The sequence below is a fragment of the Alosa sapidissima genome, chromosome 23 (assembly GCF_018492685.1).
Source record: "Alosa sapidissima isolate fAloSap1 chromosome 23, fAloSap1.pri, whole genome shotgun sequence".
Taxonomy (NCBI): Eukaryota; Metazoa; Chordata; class Actinopteri; order Clupeiformes; family Clupeidae; genus Alosa; species Alosa sapidissima.
In genome coordinates, this window is record NC_055979.1 from 11,750,783 (window position 1) to 11,765,782 (window position 15,000).

Here is a 15,000-nt window from a genome sequence, read left to right on the forward strand (position 1 = left end):
TGCTTTTTGAAAACATGATATTTCTGACAATAAATTAAAGATTTTTTAAAAATGACATGTCTATTTTGTCTCAGTGGAGTCGTATTCTTGTTCAGCTGCTTAATTTCGTTGACCATCACGCACCACTCTCGCATGCATTCCGAAAGCAAGTGCACAACAGCAGATAAGCTACCACAAAAAGGCAACCAGAACGACAGAATCCTCATCCAATGAATTTATCCCCTTGAATGAATTGCTAAAATATTAAAGTGATTTTAAACTAGTTTGTTCCCTGGCAGGCCATTTATTTTAATTAGCCTAATTTCACAGACCTGTTGCAGGGACATTTTCCTACACTTTTTCTGTAAACAACTGCTGGCCCGAATACAATGGCATGAATTATGATCATCAGCTTTGCAGAATGACAAAACAAAGAGGTCTATCTAGGTAGGCTTAGTCTTTATGTTTTTTGATGAATGTTCCTGGGAGATCCTTAGTTGTGCGGGATGTGGGTACGCAAAGGTTCGAGAAGACCTACAGTACTGAAAAAAAAATCTCACGAGCTGTGGGCCGCCGCTGCTGCTGCATTTTTTCAACGTTCAATTTATTCATGAAATCGTTCAATATTACACAACAATAAAAATAGCTTGTGTAATGTTTTAATTGAAACATGCTTCGCGCACACAAATGATAGTTGGGGCAAAGAGAATGGACATCTCAACATAAGGATACATTAGAAGATGATGATTGGCGCACTGTTCTTAGCAGATATGCATGGTGGGTACTACGGAATACAAATCTAGCGGACCCCCTACTTATATGCTGTCTCTTCTGTATGATTTACTGTTGAAGCATCTCACTTTTCTTGACCTTTTTCACAACATGTGGCACATGTTTGGCACATTGCATGGGTCACTTCTTATATCATAACCCCCCCACATAAACAAAAAACAATTTAACCCCTGTGTGCTTTCACACCTTGTATCCCACAGGTAGGTCCAGGCAGTCCTGCGAGCAGCCGCTGACGCGCCGGTTGAGACACTCATTGACGTTGCAGTTCCTCTCATCTGAGCGGTCGCCACAGTCGTCACGGAGATTGCACACGCTGGCCAGTGGTACGCAACGGCCGTTTCCACACATGAAGAATGAACCGTTGCACAAACTTTCTAAAGCACGGAGCAGAGGGCCGCACTATCAGAGTTCATGGCAGGACAGGGAAAACATGCACACATACACACTCCTGACACAGGGAAAACATGCACACATACACACTCCTGACACAGGGAAAACATGCACACATACACACTCCTGACACAGGGAAAACATGCACATATACACACTCCTGACACAGGGAAAAGGGAAAACATGCACACATACACACTCCTGACACAGGGAAAACATGCACATATACACACTCCTGACACAGGGAAAACATGCACACATTCACACTCCTGACACAGTCAAGGCCAAGCAACATAGACTTTAGCCAAGACAGACTATATACTTTCATGGTTAACTGTTTTTTAATGATCTATTTTCACAGGTGGTAAAATATATTTCCTTCTCGTTACATTTTCTTTCCATCCATTTTTTTATATATATCTCCCTGTCACACACACATACACAGATGATTCACCCACATATGCACACACACACACACACACACACACACACACACACACACACACACACACACACACACACAGATGGACTTGCACACACACACACTCACCCTAACATATGCATGGACTGGCACACACACACACACACACACACACACAAAGAGAGAGAGAGAGAGAGAGAGAGAGAGAGAGAGAGAGAGAGAGAGAGAGAGAGAGAGAGAGAGAGAGAGAGAGAGAGAGAGAGAGAGAAAGCAGTGTGCAGTGGAGCTGACTGAGGTGTGTGTGGGGCTGTGGGCTTGCCTGCGGCGGAGCACTTGGGGTTGTGTGGCAGCTCGTCGGAGTGGTCTGGGCAGTCTGAGACACTGTCACACTCCCACTGGGTGCTGAGCAAACATCGGCCGTCGGCACACTGGAACTCGCCCAGTCTGCAGGAACGATACTCTACACACACACACACACACACATACACGGAAAGGTGGAATAGGAGATAAGATGAGGAGGGAAGGAGAAGAGGAGGGGAAGAGTGCAGGACAGGGGGATAGAGAGAGGCAGGAAAGAGAGAAAGATGAGGAGGAGGAGGAGGAGGAGGAGGGGGAGGAGGAGGAGGACGGGAACGACAGAGGCAGAATGAGGACACAGGAGACATTTGAGGTGAAGAAAAAGAACCAGAGGAGATAAACATCACATGAGTTGAGGACATGAGCACATTCACTTCCCACACAGCCTCTCCTACAGCAAGGCTACACCTGGCATGCACCTGAAGCATTCTGTTAGCGTTAGCGTATGCTACAGCAATTAGCTCACACTATAATCAATAGCATTAAATGGTAAATGGACAGCATTTATATAGCATTTATATAGCACTTCTTTATATAGCACTTCTTTACTCCTCCCAGCACATTCACTTCCCACACAACCTCTCTTACAGCCAGGCTACTACGGGCGCGAAGCTGAAGCATTCCGTTAGCGTTAGCTTATGCTGCAACAATTAGCTCCCACTATAATCAATAGTGTTAAATGGTAAATAGACAGCATTTATATAGCGCTTCTTTATTCACCCCAGCACTCAAAGCACTTTACACAGTAATGCCTCACATTCACCCATTCACTGACACCTTGATACAACGATGGCTGCCATGCACATGATCTCAATCAGTACACTGGGAGTTTGGGGTTCAGTGTCTCGCTCAAGGACACTTCGACGGGGTCGGGAGGAGACATCTCAAAAACTGATCGACTCCTCTACCTCGTGAGCCACCACGTCCTGATGTAGAAATAGCTATACCAGACGTGAGCATATGGCCTACGTCCATAAACCATTAGACCAGTCTTTTCCACTCTGTGCACGAAAAGTTTAATTTGCCCGCCCGGCTGTTGTGCTCACATCTTTTATGCCAAACTAATCTTTAGATAAACTATAGAGATTCCCTAGACTTGTCACAGACCCGTCATCACAATATTATTATTATCATCATCAGGCAAATGACTAGTCATAAGACTTATCATCACAATACCAATCTTCAAAAATCATCTTGTAAACTAGAGGCATTTACTAGCAATTACATAATTTTTCAAACTATTAGTTAAACTACAGGGCTTTCACTTGACTTTCATATTGATATCATTCTTCAAAAAATGATTGATGAACCATTCACAAAAAATGATGAACCATTCACAAGAATTTTCACAGAGCCTTCATCATTTTATCATTCATGAAAAACCATCAGGTGAAGAACAGACCATCCTTAGATTGGTCACAACCCCTTTCATCACAATCTCCTTCTCCACAAATCATGAAGTAAACGACATGTAAGGCTCCACCATTGGGCTTTCACGGCTGTACTACCAGCGTGGGCCACAGAGCCATATGTTCTGAGTAACAGCCTGCTGGCATACAGCACTAAAGGCTGACAGCTTGATGTAGAGCCGGTAGATTACAGTTGCATCACCTCAGTGCTCAGAATAAAAAAATGGAATACATTCATCTGAGCTGTCAAGCATGAACGATGAGGGCGGCAAACTGCCTTAAACTCTGGAAATGTGTGTCAGTGCTGTTATCAGCGCGGGAGCTGTTATCGGGGCTTGTTACGGTGTGTGTGTGACAGGAGAGGAGAGGACTTGCCACATTGTGGGTGTTCGTCAGAGCCATCGCCACAGTCGTCGTCATGGTCGCAGACGTACTGTCTAGGGATGCACTTCTGGTTGCGACAGCGGAAGGTGCCTTCTCTGCATGTGGTGTTAGGAGCTTAAGGAAGAGAGTGAGAATAAAAGACAGAGACAGAGAGAGAGAGAGAGAGAGAGAGAGAGAGAGAGAGAGAGAGAGAGAGAGAGAGAGAGAGAGAGTGAGGGGGGATGGAGAGAGACAGAGAGAGATATAGAGAGAGCGCAGGAGATACAGAGAAGGTGAGACGGATAAAGTATTAATTTTGTGGAAAAGCATGAAAAAATGTACAGTATCCCACAAACTGCATCACCAAACCCACAGGTAGCCCTGAGTCATGGATAGCACTGAAGCAGAGGGGCTTGAGGGCTAGTTCTCAGGAGAACACTGGACATAGTGAAGACAGAGGGAAGGGCATCATACATGTAGCTATGCATTTGGGTCAACTCTGATGTGGTTCCCAATCTGTGGCTGGGTTTCACTTCCAACTCATTTGGATATTTTTTTTAATTGCTTTTATTAAAAATTTGGCTGAAATAAATTTGAGTGTGTGCAAATATCCATCTGCAAAGCTCTGCAAACACTCTCTGAATCAAGAGAAGGAAGAGATGTGGGATAAAAATGTACGGTTGTCAGGGCAACTGTAATGGTAAATTCTCAACAAATTTGATTTAATGCCAATTAACCCACTTCAATCTACTTAACTTGCATTAAACCCTACACAAATCGGGAGTAATTACTTTGTCCAGCATCCACATACAGTATAGTATGTTCAACGACCTCAGATCATTTGTGTGTGGTCGCGTACGTTTTGGGATTACTCAAGCAAAAGAAGTTGTTTGCACATGTACAGTAAGTAAGCATCTGATCCTTTACCACAGCCAGCGGCTGCCAGCTCATCGCTGCCGTCGGGACAGTCTCTCTCCCCGTCACAGAGCCAGCGCTTGGGCACGCAGGCGTAGGAGCCGGGGCAGCTGAAGAGACCGGAGCCACACGTCACTGACCCTGGGGTAGGGAAGAGGACATGGAGGAGGTGGAGACGGAGGTGGAGAGAGGGATAGAGAGATGGACAGAGAGAAGAGGGTGGTGAGATAGGATGGAAAGACGGAGACAAAGACAGAGAGATAGAGAGGGGTTAGGAAAAAAATAGCGACAGGGAGGTGGAGAGGAAGGGATATAGAGAGAGAGGGGGTAGATAGAAAGAGAGCGGAGAAAGCGTGGGTGAGTGAGGTAGGTCAGCTGATCAACTCAAGAGACCTCTATTGAATTCCTGTGGGAGACCACAAGTAATAATCTGCCCCAGGCTGACCTTTAATGCAGCAAAGGAAATCGATGACTTAAATGTTTGTCTGTGTTTGTCCAGGGCACTGGGCTATCCCAGATAGCCCCCAGTGAAGATAAATAGATGATTATTGCTGAGCCATCAACATCTCTTAGCACTGACAGTCACTTGCTCTGACTTTTTTTCGTAGTTGTTGTTGTGTTTGGTTTAGGAGAGACAGGCGTGAATAATCGCCTGCATGGCATGCAAAATTCACACTGATTTACCACAAATCCCTTCGCTCTCGTCCAAGCCGTCTCCACAGTCATCCTCTCCGTCACAAAGCCACTGCTTGGCAATGCACTTGTGCTTGGAGCACGCAAACTGGTTCCACAGACACGAGGAGTCTGCAGGGGAGAGAGAATGAGAGAGAAAGAGAGAGAGAGAGAAAGAAGAGAAGGAGTAAGAGAGAGAAAGAGAGATTTAATATGACAATGAGCCACTGACAGAAAAAAGACGCAAGAGACACACACACTGTGCTGAAACACTGTAAAGCAGTACGCTTTCAATAGTTTATGGCAGCGCAAGCTTCATCCACTGCTGAGCTGCTGGGGAAGAAAATAAACGTTATTTTAATGGTCAGAGAGCACAGAGACTGAGAACTCATCCTGGGTTTCTGTATTCACCACACAAAGCAGCCCATCATGGACAACCCACAAGGCAAATGGAGACACAAAATTATCCTTTTTTCTTTTTCTTTGTGCAGTTCTGCCCTTTAGCTGATAAATGTGCAGCATGGAGACAGAGCTGTATTAGGTTGCATTTTTTGGGTCATAATTCTTCTGCATTACAGATGCAGTGGAACAACAGATACAGTAAATGCCATTTGGAGGCTGGTGGTGCTGCCGTAAGCGCTTCCTACGGGTCGGGCGTGTCGGGTGATTTGCTTCTTTCACTTGTTTGTTTTTCTATTTGTACTGGCCATTGATCGTGTGGCAACACGGCTCTCTATGGCTCTTCCCCTCATGGGGTGATGGCGGTCATTCTCATTCCCTGTGGGCCAAAGGCTGAGTCCAGAAAAGTGGTGTGAAACCAAAACAACTGGACATTTCTCTGGACGTTGGCCAGAAATCATCCAAAGTAAACAGAACAACAAAATCGAGGACGAGGAACATGGTCCCTGCCATGGAGAAAAAAAAAAATATTTTGACAAAACAGAAATAAAACAATGAATCATAAAAATATGAACAATAAAACTAAAGCAACCAAAATCCAACTGAGTCACTGGCCACCACAAGGTCACACACACAAAGAAACACACACACACGCACGCACGCACAAACACAAACACAAACACAAACACATACACATACACATACACATACACATACACATACACATACACATACACATACACATACACAACTGGACTGTTGAAAAGAGACGGTATCCATCCCACATGGGAGGGTACTGCCCTCCTTTCAAGGAACATAGACCGTCACCTAACCGAGGCTAGTTCCTGACGAACCAGAGATCCAGGAAGCAGAGATAATGTCTTACACAGATCTCTGCCATCCTAACAGTCACCCAGGTACACAGGGCATACAAGGCCAAATAGAGAGGGTGTCTGTACCAAGACTGTCAACTCTTTACTCGACCCACTAGGGGAATTATTCGTAGCAATCTTATTATGATAAAAACTTCTTCGGTTAAGCAAACTCCTCCAAAAACGCAACTTACACTTGCTTTACTTAATATTCGATCACTGTCAAATAAAACTGCCCTGGTTAATAAAATTATTACTGACAATCATATAGATGTTATGTGCCTTACTGAAACCTGGCTTAAACCAGATGAATACATTCCATTAAATGAGTCTACACCTCCCTCCCATTTAAATTATCATGTACCACGCCACACTGGCAGGGGAGGTGGAGTAGCTACAATCTATCAATCTAGTCTTCTCACATCTCCCAAGCTCACACACACGTTTAAATCTTTTGAAGTTCTAGTCCTCAATTTTTTACCACCAGACTGGAAAACTAATCAGCCTGTAACTGTGGTCACATTGTACAGACCCCCTGGCCCCTACACTGAATTCTTAGAGGAATTTTCTGATTTCCTTTCCACTTTAACTACCCAAACAGAAAAAATACTTATATTGGGTGATTTTAATATTCATATGGATAATGTGAACGACTGTCTCACAATTGCATTTCAATCCCTAATTGACCATGTCGGGTTCTGCCAAAATGTTAATTCACCCACGCACCGGGATAACCATACTATTGATCTAGTCTTGTCATACGGCATAAGCATAGAGCAGTTAACAATCTTGCCACAACACCTGACCTTAACTGACCACCATCTAATTACTTTTACAATGACATTACAACATGCAGTACCTAGTTTAGCTGAATACTACAGCCGCGGCTTATCTGAAAAAAAAAAAACGAATGCAGACTTTCTAGAAAAAAATTCGCTGACGCTTGCCCCATTCCGGACTCATGTGGTAGGCCTATCAGAAGGCCCTTTCCTTAATCCAGCCGAGGTCGACTTGTTTACTGATAATGTGATGAACTCATCACGCTCAACCCTTGACTCAGTAGCACCACTCAAAAAGAGAATAAGAAAACAAGTAAGGCATGCTCCATGGTATACCACACAGACAAAAACACTCAAACAAACAGCGCGTAAACTTGAACAAAAATGGCGTACCACCAAATTTGAAGTTTTTCGCCAAGCATGGAAAGATAGCCTTATCACCTACAAAAAAGCACTCAACGAAGCTAAGTCAACCTACTATTCCTCGCTGATCGAAGAAAACAAAAACAATACAAAATTTCTCTTTACCACAATCTCCCGCCTGACGAAGAGCCACACCGAAGTAACCGAATCTATCCCTATTTGCCTAAACAGTAATGACTTCATGAACTTTTTCAATGACAAAATTGAAACAATTAGAGATAAGATTAATAACCAATCAGTCTCACCAAATATTCATACTCCATTGCTGAACAGTAGCAAAAATATAATTGAATCACAGATGAGACGAACAACGTTGAATTCATTTACACCTATCGACATATTAGACCTCACTTCCACAATCTCTTCATCGTTTACTAGATCCTATTCCTACCCATCTCCTGAAGACTGCTCTCCCTTTCTTGGACAATGCTTTGCTCCAGATTATAAATAACTCACTGCTATCAGGCCATGTATCACAGTCGTTTAAGTTATCTGTTATTAAGCCATCCCTCAAAAAGCCTACCCTTGACCCTAACAACCTGGCCAACTATAGGCCTATATCTAAGAAAAAATAGTGTCGAAACAAATTGGTACCTTCTTGCATATGAATAAAATCCAAGAATTATATTAGTCTGGTTTCAGAGCTCACCACAGTACTGAATCAGCCTTAGTTAAAGTTTTTAATGACCTCCTCATCGCTGCCAATAATGGACATATATCAATATTGGTCCTCCTGGACCTTAGTGCTGCCTTTGACACCATAGACCACAATATACTACTCCACAGGCTTGAACATTCGATAGGCATTAAAGACTCAGCACTCGCTTGGTTTAGATCATACCTTTCTAACTGCAGACAATTTGTACAGGTTCACAATAAACCGTCTACCCAGACTATGGTAAAATATGGAGTGCCTCAAGGCTCAGTACTAGGGCCCCTGTTATTTTCTCTCTATATGCTTCCTCTAGGCTCAGAAATTAGGAAACATGGCATTACATTTCATTCTTATGCAGACGATACACAACTATACCTTTCCATAAAACCTGACGAATTGACTCCGTTAGCCAAACCTGACACATGTATAAGAGACATAAAGACATGGATGACAAATAATTTCCTGCTTTTGAACTCCGATAAAACAGAAGTCATGGTTTTAGGTCCTAAAAAGATGAGGGATATCCTATCCTCATCACAGGCTACACATTTACTGATCTTCGACTATCCTCATCCACAAGTGTTAAAAATCTAGGAGTTACAATTGACCAAGACCTATCACTAAGTAATCACATAAAACAGATTACCAAAACTTCATTCTATCATTTAAGGAACATTTCAAAGATAAGGAAGTCTTTATCCTTACCAGACGCTGAGAAATTAATCCATGCTTTTGTCACCTCAAGGATTGATTATTGCAATGCTCTATACGCTGGCTGCAATAACACCTGTCTAAAGAGCCTACAGCTTATACAAAATGCAGCTGCTCGCACACTCACTAGAACTAAAAAATATGAACATATTTCCCCTATCCTGGCATCTCTACACTGGCTGCCTGTTAAAAGTCACATTGACTTCAAAATATTACTTCTAACATACAAAGCCATTAATGGCCAGGCACCAGAATATATTAAAGATCTCCTAGTCCCATATAACCCACCTAGACCGCTACGATCACAGAATACTGGCCTTCTTGTAATTCCAAGAATCTCAAAAACTACAGTAGGAGGTAGAGCTTTCAGCTATCGCGCACCTCTCCTCTGGAATAATCTTCCTTCCTCAATTCGACTAGCAGACACCCTCCCTATTTTTAAGTCTAGACTTAAAACATACCTCTTTACTGCCTCCCATAGTTAGGTATGGTGCGGTGTGGAACTTCACCCACCTCAGGGATTTTTGGAATGGACCAACCTGCTGAGTCCTCGTGTGACTGGCACCCCAGTCACGCGTGCGATGGTGGTCACTGACCATACCTGCGCTGGTGCCGACTACCCCTCACCATGCCTTAGTTATGCTGCTATAGCAGAGTGCTGTCATGGACTTTTCATGTGTCATGCCGTACAACCCCCCACTCTCCCCTTCTCTCTCTCTCAACTCTCCCTCTCTTGCCTATTCTCACTATGATATACTGTAACAATATATAGTACCACTGATTACTTACTGACATTAACCATTTTGATTTTCAGTAATACTAACCCACTCTACATCTCTCTTTCTTTCCCCTAACTATACCTCACTTGTGAGGTATATCATCACAAGCAATCAACCATCCATGTGTTGGCCCTCCTCTCACCCATCTCACCTGAAGTCCCATCCTCGACTGCCCCATTACTGTCACCCTATCTGGATTCCTGGCCCGTACAGCCTAGTGACCCATCACCTGCCTTCGACAATTCTGCCCGGATTCCTGGCCCGTCTGCCGACCCACCACATGTCCCTTGACTCCCTTCCCCTGGACAAATCCAATGCTGGACTTTCTGTCACTAAATCAGGATTAATGAATTATCAAACCAGATACGTAATCACCCCACCTCTTGTAACTTTCAGCTCAAGTGCTTTTTAACACCATATCTTATTCTCTACACCTGACTATCATATGCATTTGTCATGTATACAGACCTTACTGTCCTGTATTGACCCTAGGCAGATGGGTCAGGCCCTTGAGTCGTGGATCTGCTCGAGGTTTCTTCCTATATGTATCTCTTCTAGGGAGTTTTTCCTCGCCCCTGTTACCCATGGGCCTCTCTCTTTCTTTTCTTTTCTTCCTTTCTTTCCCTTTTCTCTGATTGCCTACATTCTGTAAAGCGCCATGATACATGTGTAATGTTTTGCCGCTCTATAAGCACAATAAATTGAATTAAATTGAATGCACACACACACACACACACACACACATCCTCCACATGGCCTTATAGCTGTCGACTTTGAAGAGGAGATTGAGGCAATTTTCCTCTCAGGGTCTGACCAGAGTGGAAAAACAAATGATCAGACTCGGCGGGGAGACCAACTGCTCATACGGCACCATTCACAGCTTCTTAGAAAGCTCCGGAAAAAAGACAATGGGCAGATAGGTACCAGGAAATGGACCAACACACGGGGGGGGCCCTCACAAACCGATTCCATGCATCTGACAGTGTGAGTGGGAAGGTCTCTTTCTGAGAGATCAGTAGGAGAGTAATAGGAAAAGGCCGGAGGCTCCTGCAGTTCGGCTTAAAGGCCTTCTTTTTTTTTTGACAGGCTACCTGCCGACAACTCTGGACTACTAGAGTCTTTCAGTTTCGTTTCCGCTCTTTCACACTACTGTTTGATAGCTGTATTCGGACAATTGTGTGCAAAGTGACAAAGTCTTGCGGGAATCGGAATACCTCTGCCACTCAGCAGGACAGACGGCTGTTTACTTTGCCCTGACACTCCCGGATATACCACTTTTTACGCAGCCGTCACACCACAGCCCACCACAGGTTACACACTAGAGTTTACATAGTTCCAAAGCTCAGATAGACCAGTATAGTAAAACTAACCTTCCATTGACCACAATACAGCACAATGCATTGAGTAAGAAACACAAACCACACTGATTTGTTTGTAAATACACACAATTAGTGTTAGTAGTTAGGATTAGGTATAGATGAGACAGTAGTGTGCAAGTGTCAAAGGCACTGATGTTACTGTACACACTAACTCAAGTTTGATTGCAGTGATGTCTATGCAGTGGAAAGCCACATTCCTCTACGTCCAGATGGAACCTACTGTAATAGCCCAGTTGGATTTCACAAGGCCTTTCTCATGGAATACCTGATGATGTTGGATTCTCCTCCGGGTTTTAAACTGCATGGACTCTGATTTTGGGCTGCTTAGTACATTCTGCTTTATCGACCGTTTCCTGTTATTATCATCCAATTTCAAGGTCTCCTGAAATTTTTAATTTTTTCACAGACAAATTTACATTTTAAACTCCTCATGATGTAGTGTCCTAAAATGCTACTCTAAATCATTCAACTTTAACTTAAAATAAATAAATAAATAAAAATTGTGCTAATCACCGCAGCCAATCACGATCATGACATTTCCTTGGGTGTGTGTAGCTGTCAACAAATGAGACAGATGGACTTCACACGTTCGGTCTCTCATGCATTTTAATGAACTCTCCCATTGAAAATGTGGTTCAAAAATGTGTCCTTTTAAATGAAAGCAAACAGAGTGAGAGGAATTTGTGGGCTTGAATGAAATCAGCCCTCGGCCATAAGAGCCCTTTCTATTGAGGCTGGAGGATGCGCGCGCACACACACACACACACACACACACACACACACACACACACACACACACACACACACACACACACACACACACACACACACACACACACACATTTTCTTCCATTCCATTCATTACTGAGTGTGGAGTAGGATGCCCTGATGTCGTTATTAATATTAGATGATTAACAATGCTACAGTTACAGCGAAATGGATTTTCAAGTGTCACATTCTGTGATTAACAAGGCTCCCTTCGCAAAATCAGACTTGAATTATTAATGTGCGTGACCGACAGCCTCAACCAGCGTTGCGGTCCTCTGCCGCACAATCATCTATTCATTCACAGGCATAATGTCCTCCACTTCACCATGACAACCGCAATACAGGTCAGCACATTCCATAATTATTCTGTCGATTTCCGACTTCTCGCTTGCGCCTTTATGTAAAGTGAAAGTTCTTGTAATGTATTTAAGAAGTTTCTATTCCCACTTCATCTCACAAGACAGCTTTGTAGCTTGGCAGAAAAAAAATGAGTTTAAAATTCCTTCTGTAGCAAAAAAAAAAGTTAAGCAGGTCTGGGAATAATGGAATGAGGAAACAAGGAAACACTGAAAAGCTTTATACGCATCGACTTTATCAGAGTCGTCCTGCTCTCCTAATATTTATAATGATTAATGGCTACCCTTTGTCACTTTGAAACATTCTGTACTCTATCTCACTGTATGTGTGTGTGTGTGTGTGTGTGTGTGTGTGTTTGTCCTCTGCCTCGGACATCAACAGCCACTGAAAGTGGAGTGGGCTTCCTGGTCAGTTGTGTGTTAAAGTGCATGTGTGTGTGTCTGTGTGTGTGTGTGTGTGTGTGTCCGTGTGTGTGTATGTGTGTGAGTGTTTGTCCTCTGCCTCCTGTGCAGCAGACTCTGAAAGTGGAGTGGGCCTCCTGGTCAGTTTCTGTGTGTGTGTGTGTGTGTGTGTCTGGCCTTACCACACTGAAACTCATCCGCTCCATCCTCGCAGTCCTTCTGTCCATCGCACAGCCAGACGCTGGAGATGCAGTTTCCGCTGGGACAGGCAAAGTGTCCGTCTTCACAAGTGTGTCCAACAGACGCTGCGGGATCGGAGAGCACAATAACAGGAGGTTGACTTGAGGGATCGATCACTGGAATATTAACTAGCCCCGATCAATGGGAATCTGACAAAGACACTGCACAGCGACACATCTCCGGCCAAATTGGAAGCGGAGATTGATTCAGATAAATGCTGGACGAATCGTTGAAAAAGTTGTAACGCAGGCGTGAGGCTACGAGGAAACAACTTGAAAGTGGAATGCACAAACAAATCACATGATCAAAGCGCATTTATATGGAACCACTTCAACCACGCCAGCACTGATCACTAAATTAAAAACTATAAGCTTTCGGTGTTACTACCAAATTACTATCCATTCCAACACATCAAAGACTAAGCCATGCTTTGAGGGAAGATCAATGTAAGACTTAGATGATGAATTTACAAAACCAACTTTGCAAACCAACTTAGCAAAACCTTCTCCTTTTTATGAAATGCATGACCCTTTTCTTATCAAGAAAATGTTCCCATCTGGCCTTCTGGGCTACAAATCCCACCAAATGCAACAGCTGATCACAAGGCTTGGAATGCAGCTGGGATCAAAAGTGATTGCCGAATAGCAGAGAGCTGCCTGTTCTTAGGGAGGTGTAATACAGTTCCTACAACTTGGCCAATTTGAAACCCTATTAATCTGGTTGAATCTAAACCCTGAGACCTGATAAGACCTCAGTCTTCCTGTAGCTCGCTACAAATAGCAAGAGAATCTGCTCATGATTCAAAACTTCATCCCTAGGCTTCGATTTTCCGCTCTCAATGTTACATCAATGTGCTTGGAAAACAAAAAACAAAGGTCATAAATATGCAGAAAAGAAACAGAAAAAAAGAAAAAAAAAAACGAGGCAGAGAGAACAGAGGTGGCGGAGGCGTCGTTAAGATGCGAACGCTGACAGTCACCCTGGCAGTGGGCTTCGTCGGCGTAATCCCCGCAGTCGTTGGCTCCGTCGCAGATCCAGGACGGGTGGATGCACAGCGACGTGGAGTTGCAGCTGAGGAACGGCGTCTCCCTCGCGCCCAGCCGGTAGTAATCCACGCAGCTCATGTTATCTGCAAACACAGCGGCACCCAAGACATTACAGATCACGCGGGGGAGAGCACGGGTTAGGGAGCAAAGACAATACCAGGGGGGTGGGGTGAGGGGGGGGGGGGGGGGGGTGTTCATGGGATGGGGGGGGCAGATAATGATGCCTTACCGTAGTACGCCACAGGGGTTTATCTTACCGCAGTTCTTTTCGTCAGAGGCGTCGGCGCAGTCGATAATCTGATTGCACCAGGCCGAGTTCGGGACGCATTCACCGTCCTGACAGCGGGATTCCGAGGCGCCGCATGTGGAATCTATGAGAGAGAGAGAGAAAGAGAGATGTCGGGTCTATGTGTAAGCCAGAAAAACAAATGGCACAATGCCTTTATTCACCTTTTTTCTCCCAAGCATCCAGGGAAATAAAGAGAAAGAAGAACAGCCTGATGCAACAAACATACAAAAGGCTGATTACAATGGAGGGACAGATGGTATTGTTGTTAATTGCTGTTTCCCTACACCTCCTATGGGATTGACAGCATGTGACTGTGTAGTCAGAGGCTTTTGTAGCTGCACCCCCTCACTCCACACATGCACATATGCACACTTTCTCTCTCTCTCTCTCTCTCTCTCTCTCTCTCACACACACACACACACACACACACGCTACCAGGTTTTGGATTGAATGAGGCCTTGCATGTTTTTTCCAGAGTCCATTGTTATCTTGGCTACAGAAGTTGTTTTGGTTTACCCTAAGCCAGTGTCAAGTTCAGTCAGTTCATATTCAACTTCAAAATGAATTCATTAAATGCGTTCTAGGAAAGTTAACCCTCATGTTA

General features: G+C 44.0%; 1 protein-coding gene across 5 annotated transcripts in view; it reads right to left on the reverse strand.

Moving 5' to 3' along the window:
* The window catches only part of LOC121698669 (low-density lipoprotein receptor-related protein 1B-like), a 253,521-nt gene that overhangs the window by 87,661 nt on the left and 150,860 nt on the right, over window positions 1-15,000 (reverse strand). For all 5 annotated transcript variants that reach the window (XM_042080972.1, XM_042080973.1, XM_042080970.1 and 2 more), the window contains 8 exons: window positions 14,365-14,478; window positions 14,041-14,190; window positions 13,004-13,126; window positions 5,311-5,430; window positions 4,639-4,767; window positions 3,724-3,846; window positions 1,902-2,042; window positions 958-1,145 (listed from right to left, as the gene is read on the reverse strand). In XM_042080972.1, the coding sequence (XP_041936906.1) occupies window positions 958-1,145; window positions 1,902-2,042; window positions 3,724-3,846; window positions 4,639-4,767; window positions 5,311-5,430; window positions 13,004-13,126; window positions 14,041-14,190; window positions 14,365-14,478 (1,088 nt within the window). The remainder of the gene's footprint in view (window positions 1-957; window positions 1,146-1,901; window positions 2,043-3,723; window positions 3,847-4,638; window positions 4,768-5,310; window positions 5,431-13,003; window positions 13,127-14,040; window positions 14,191-14,364; window positions 14,479-15,000) is intronic.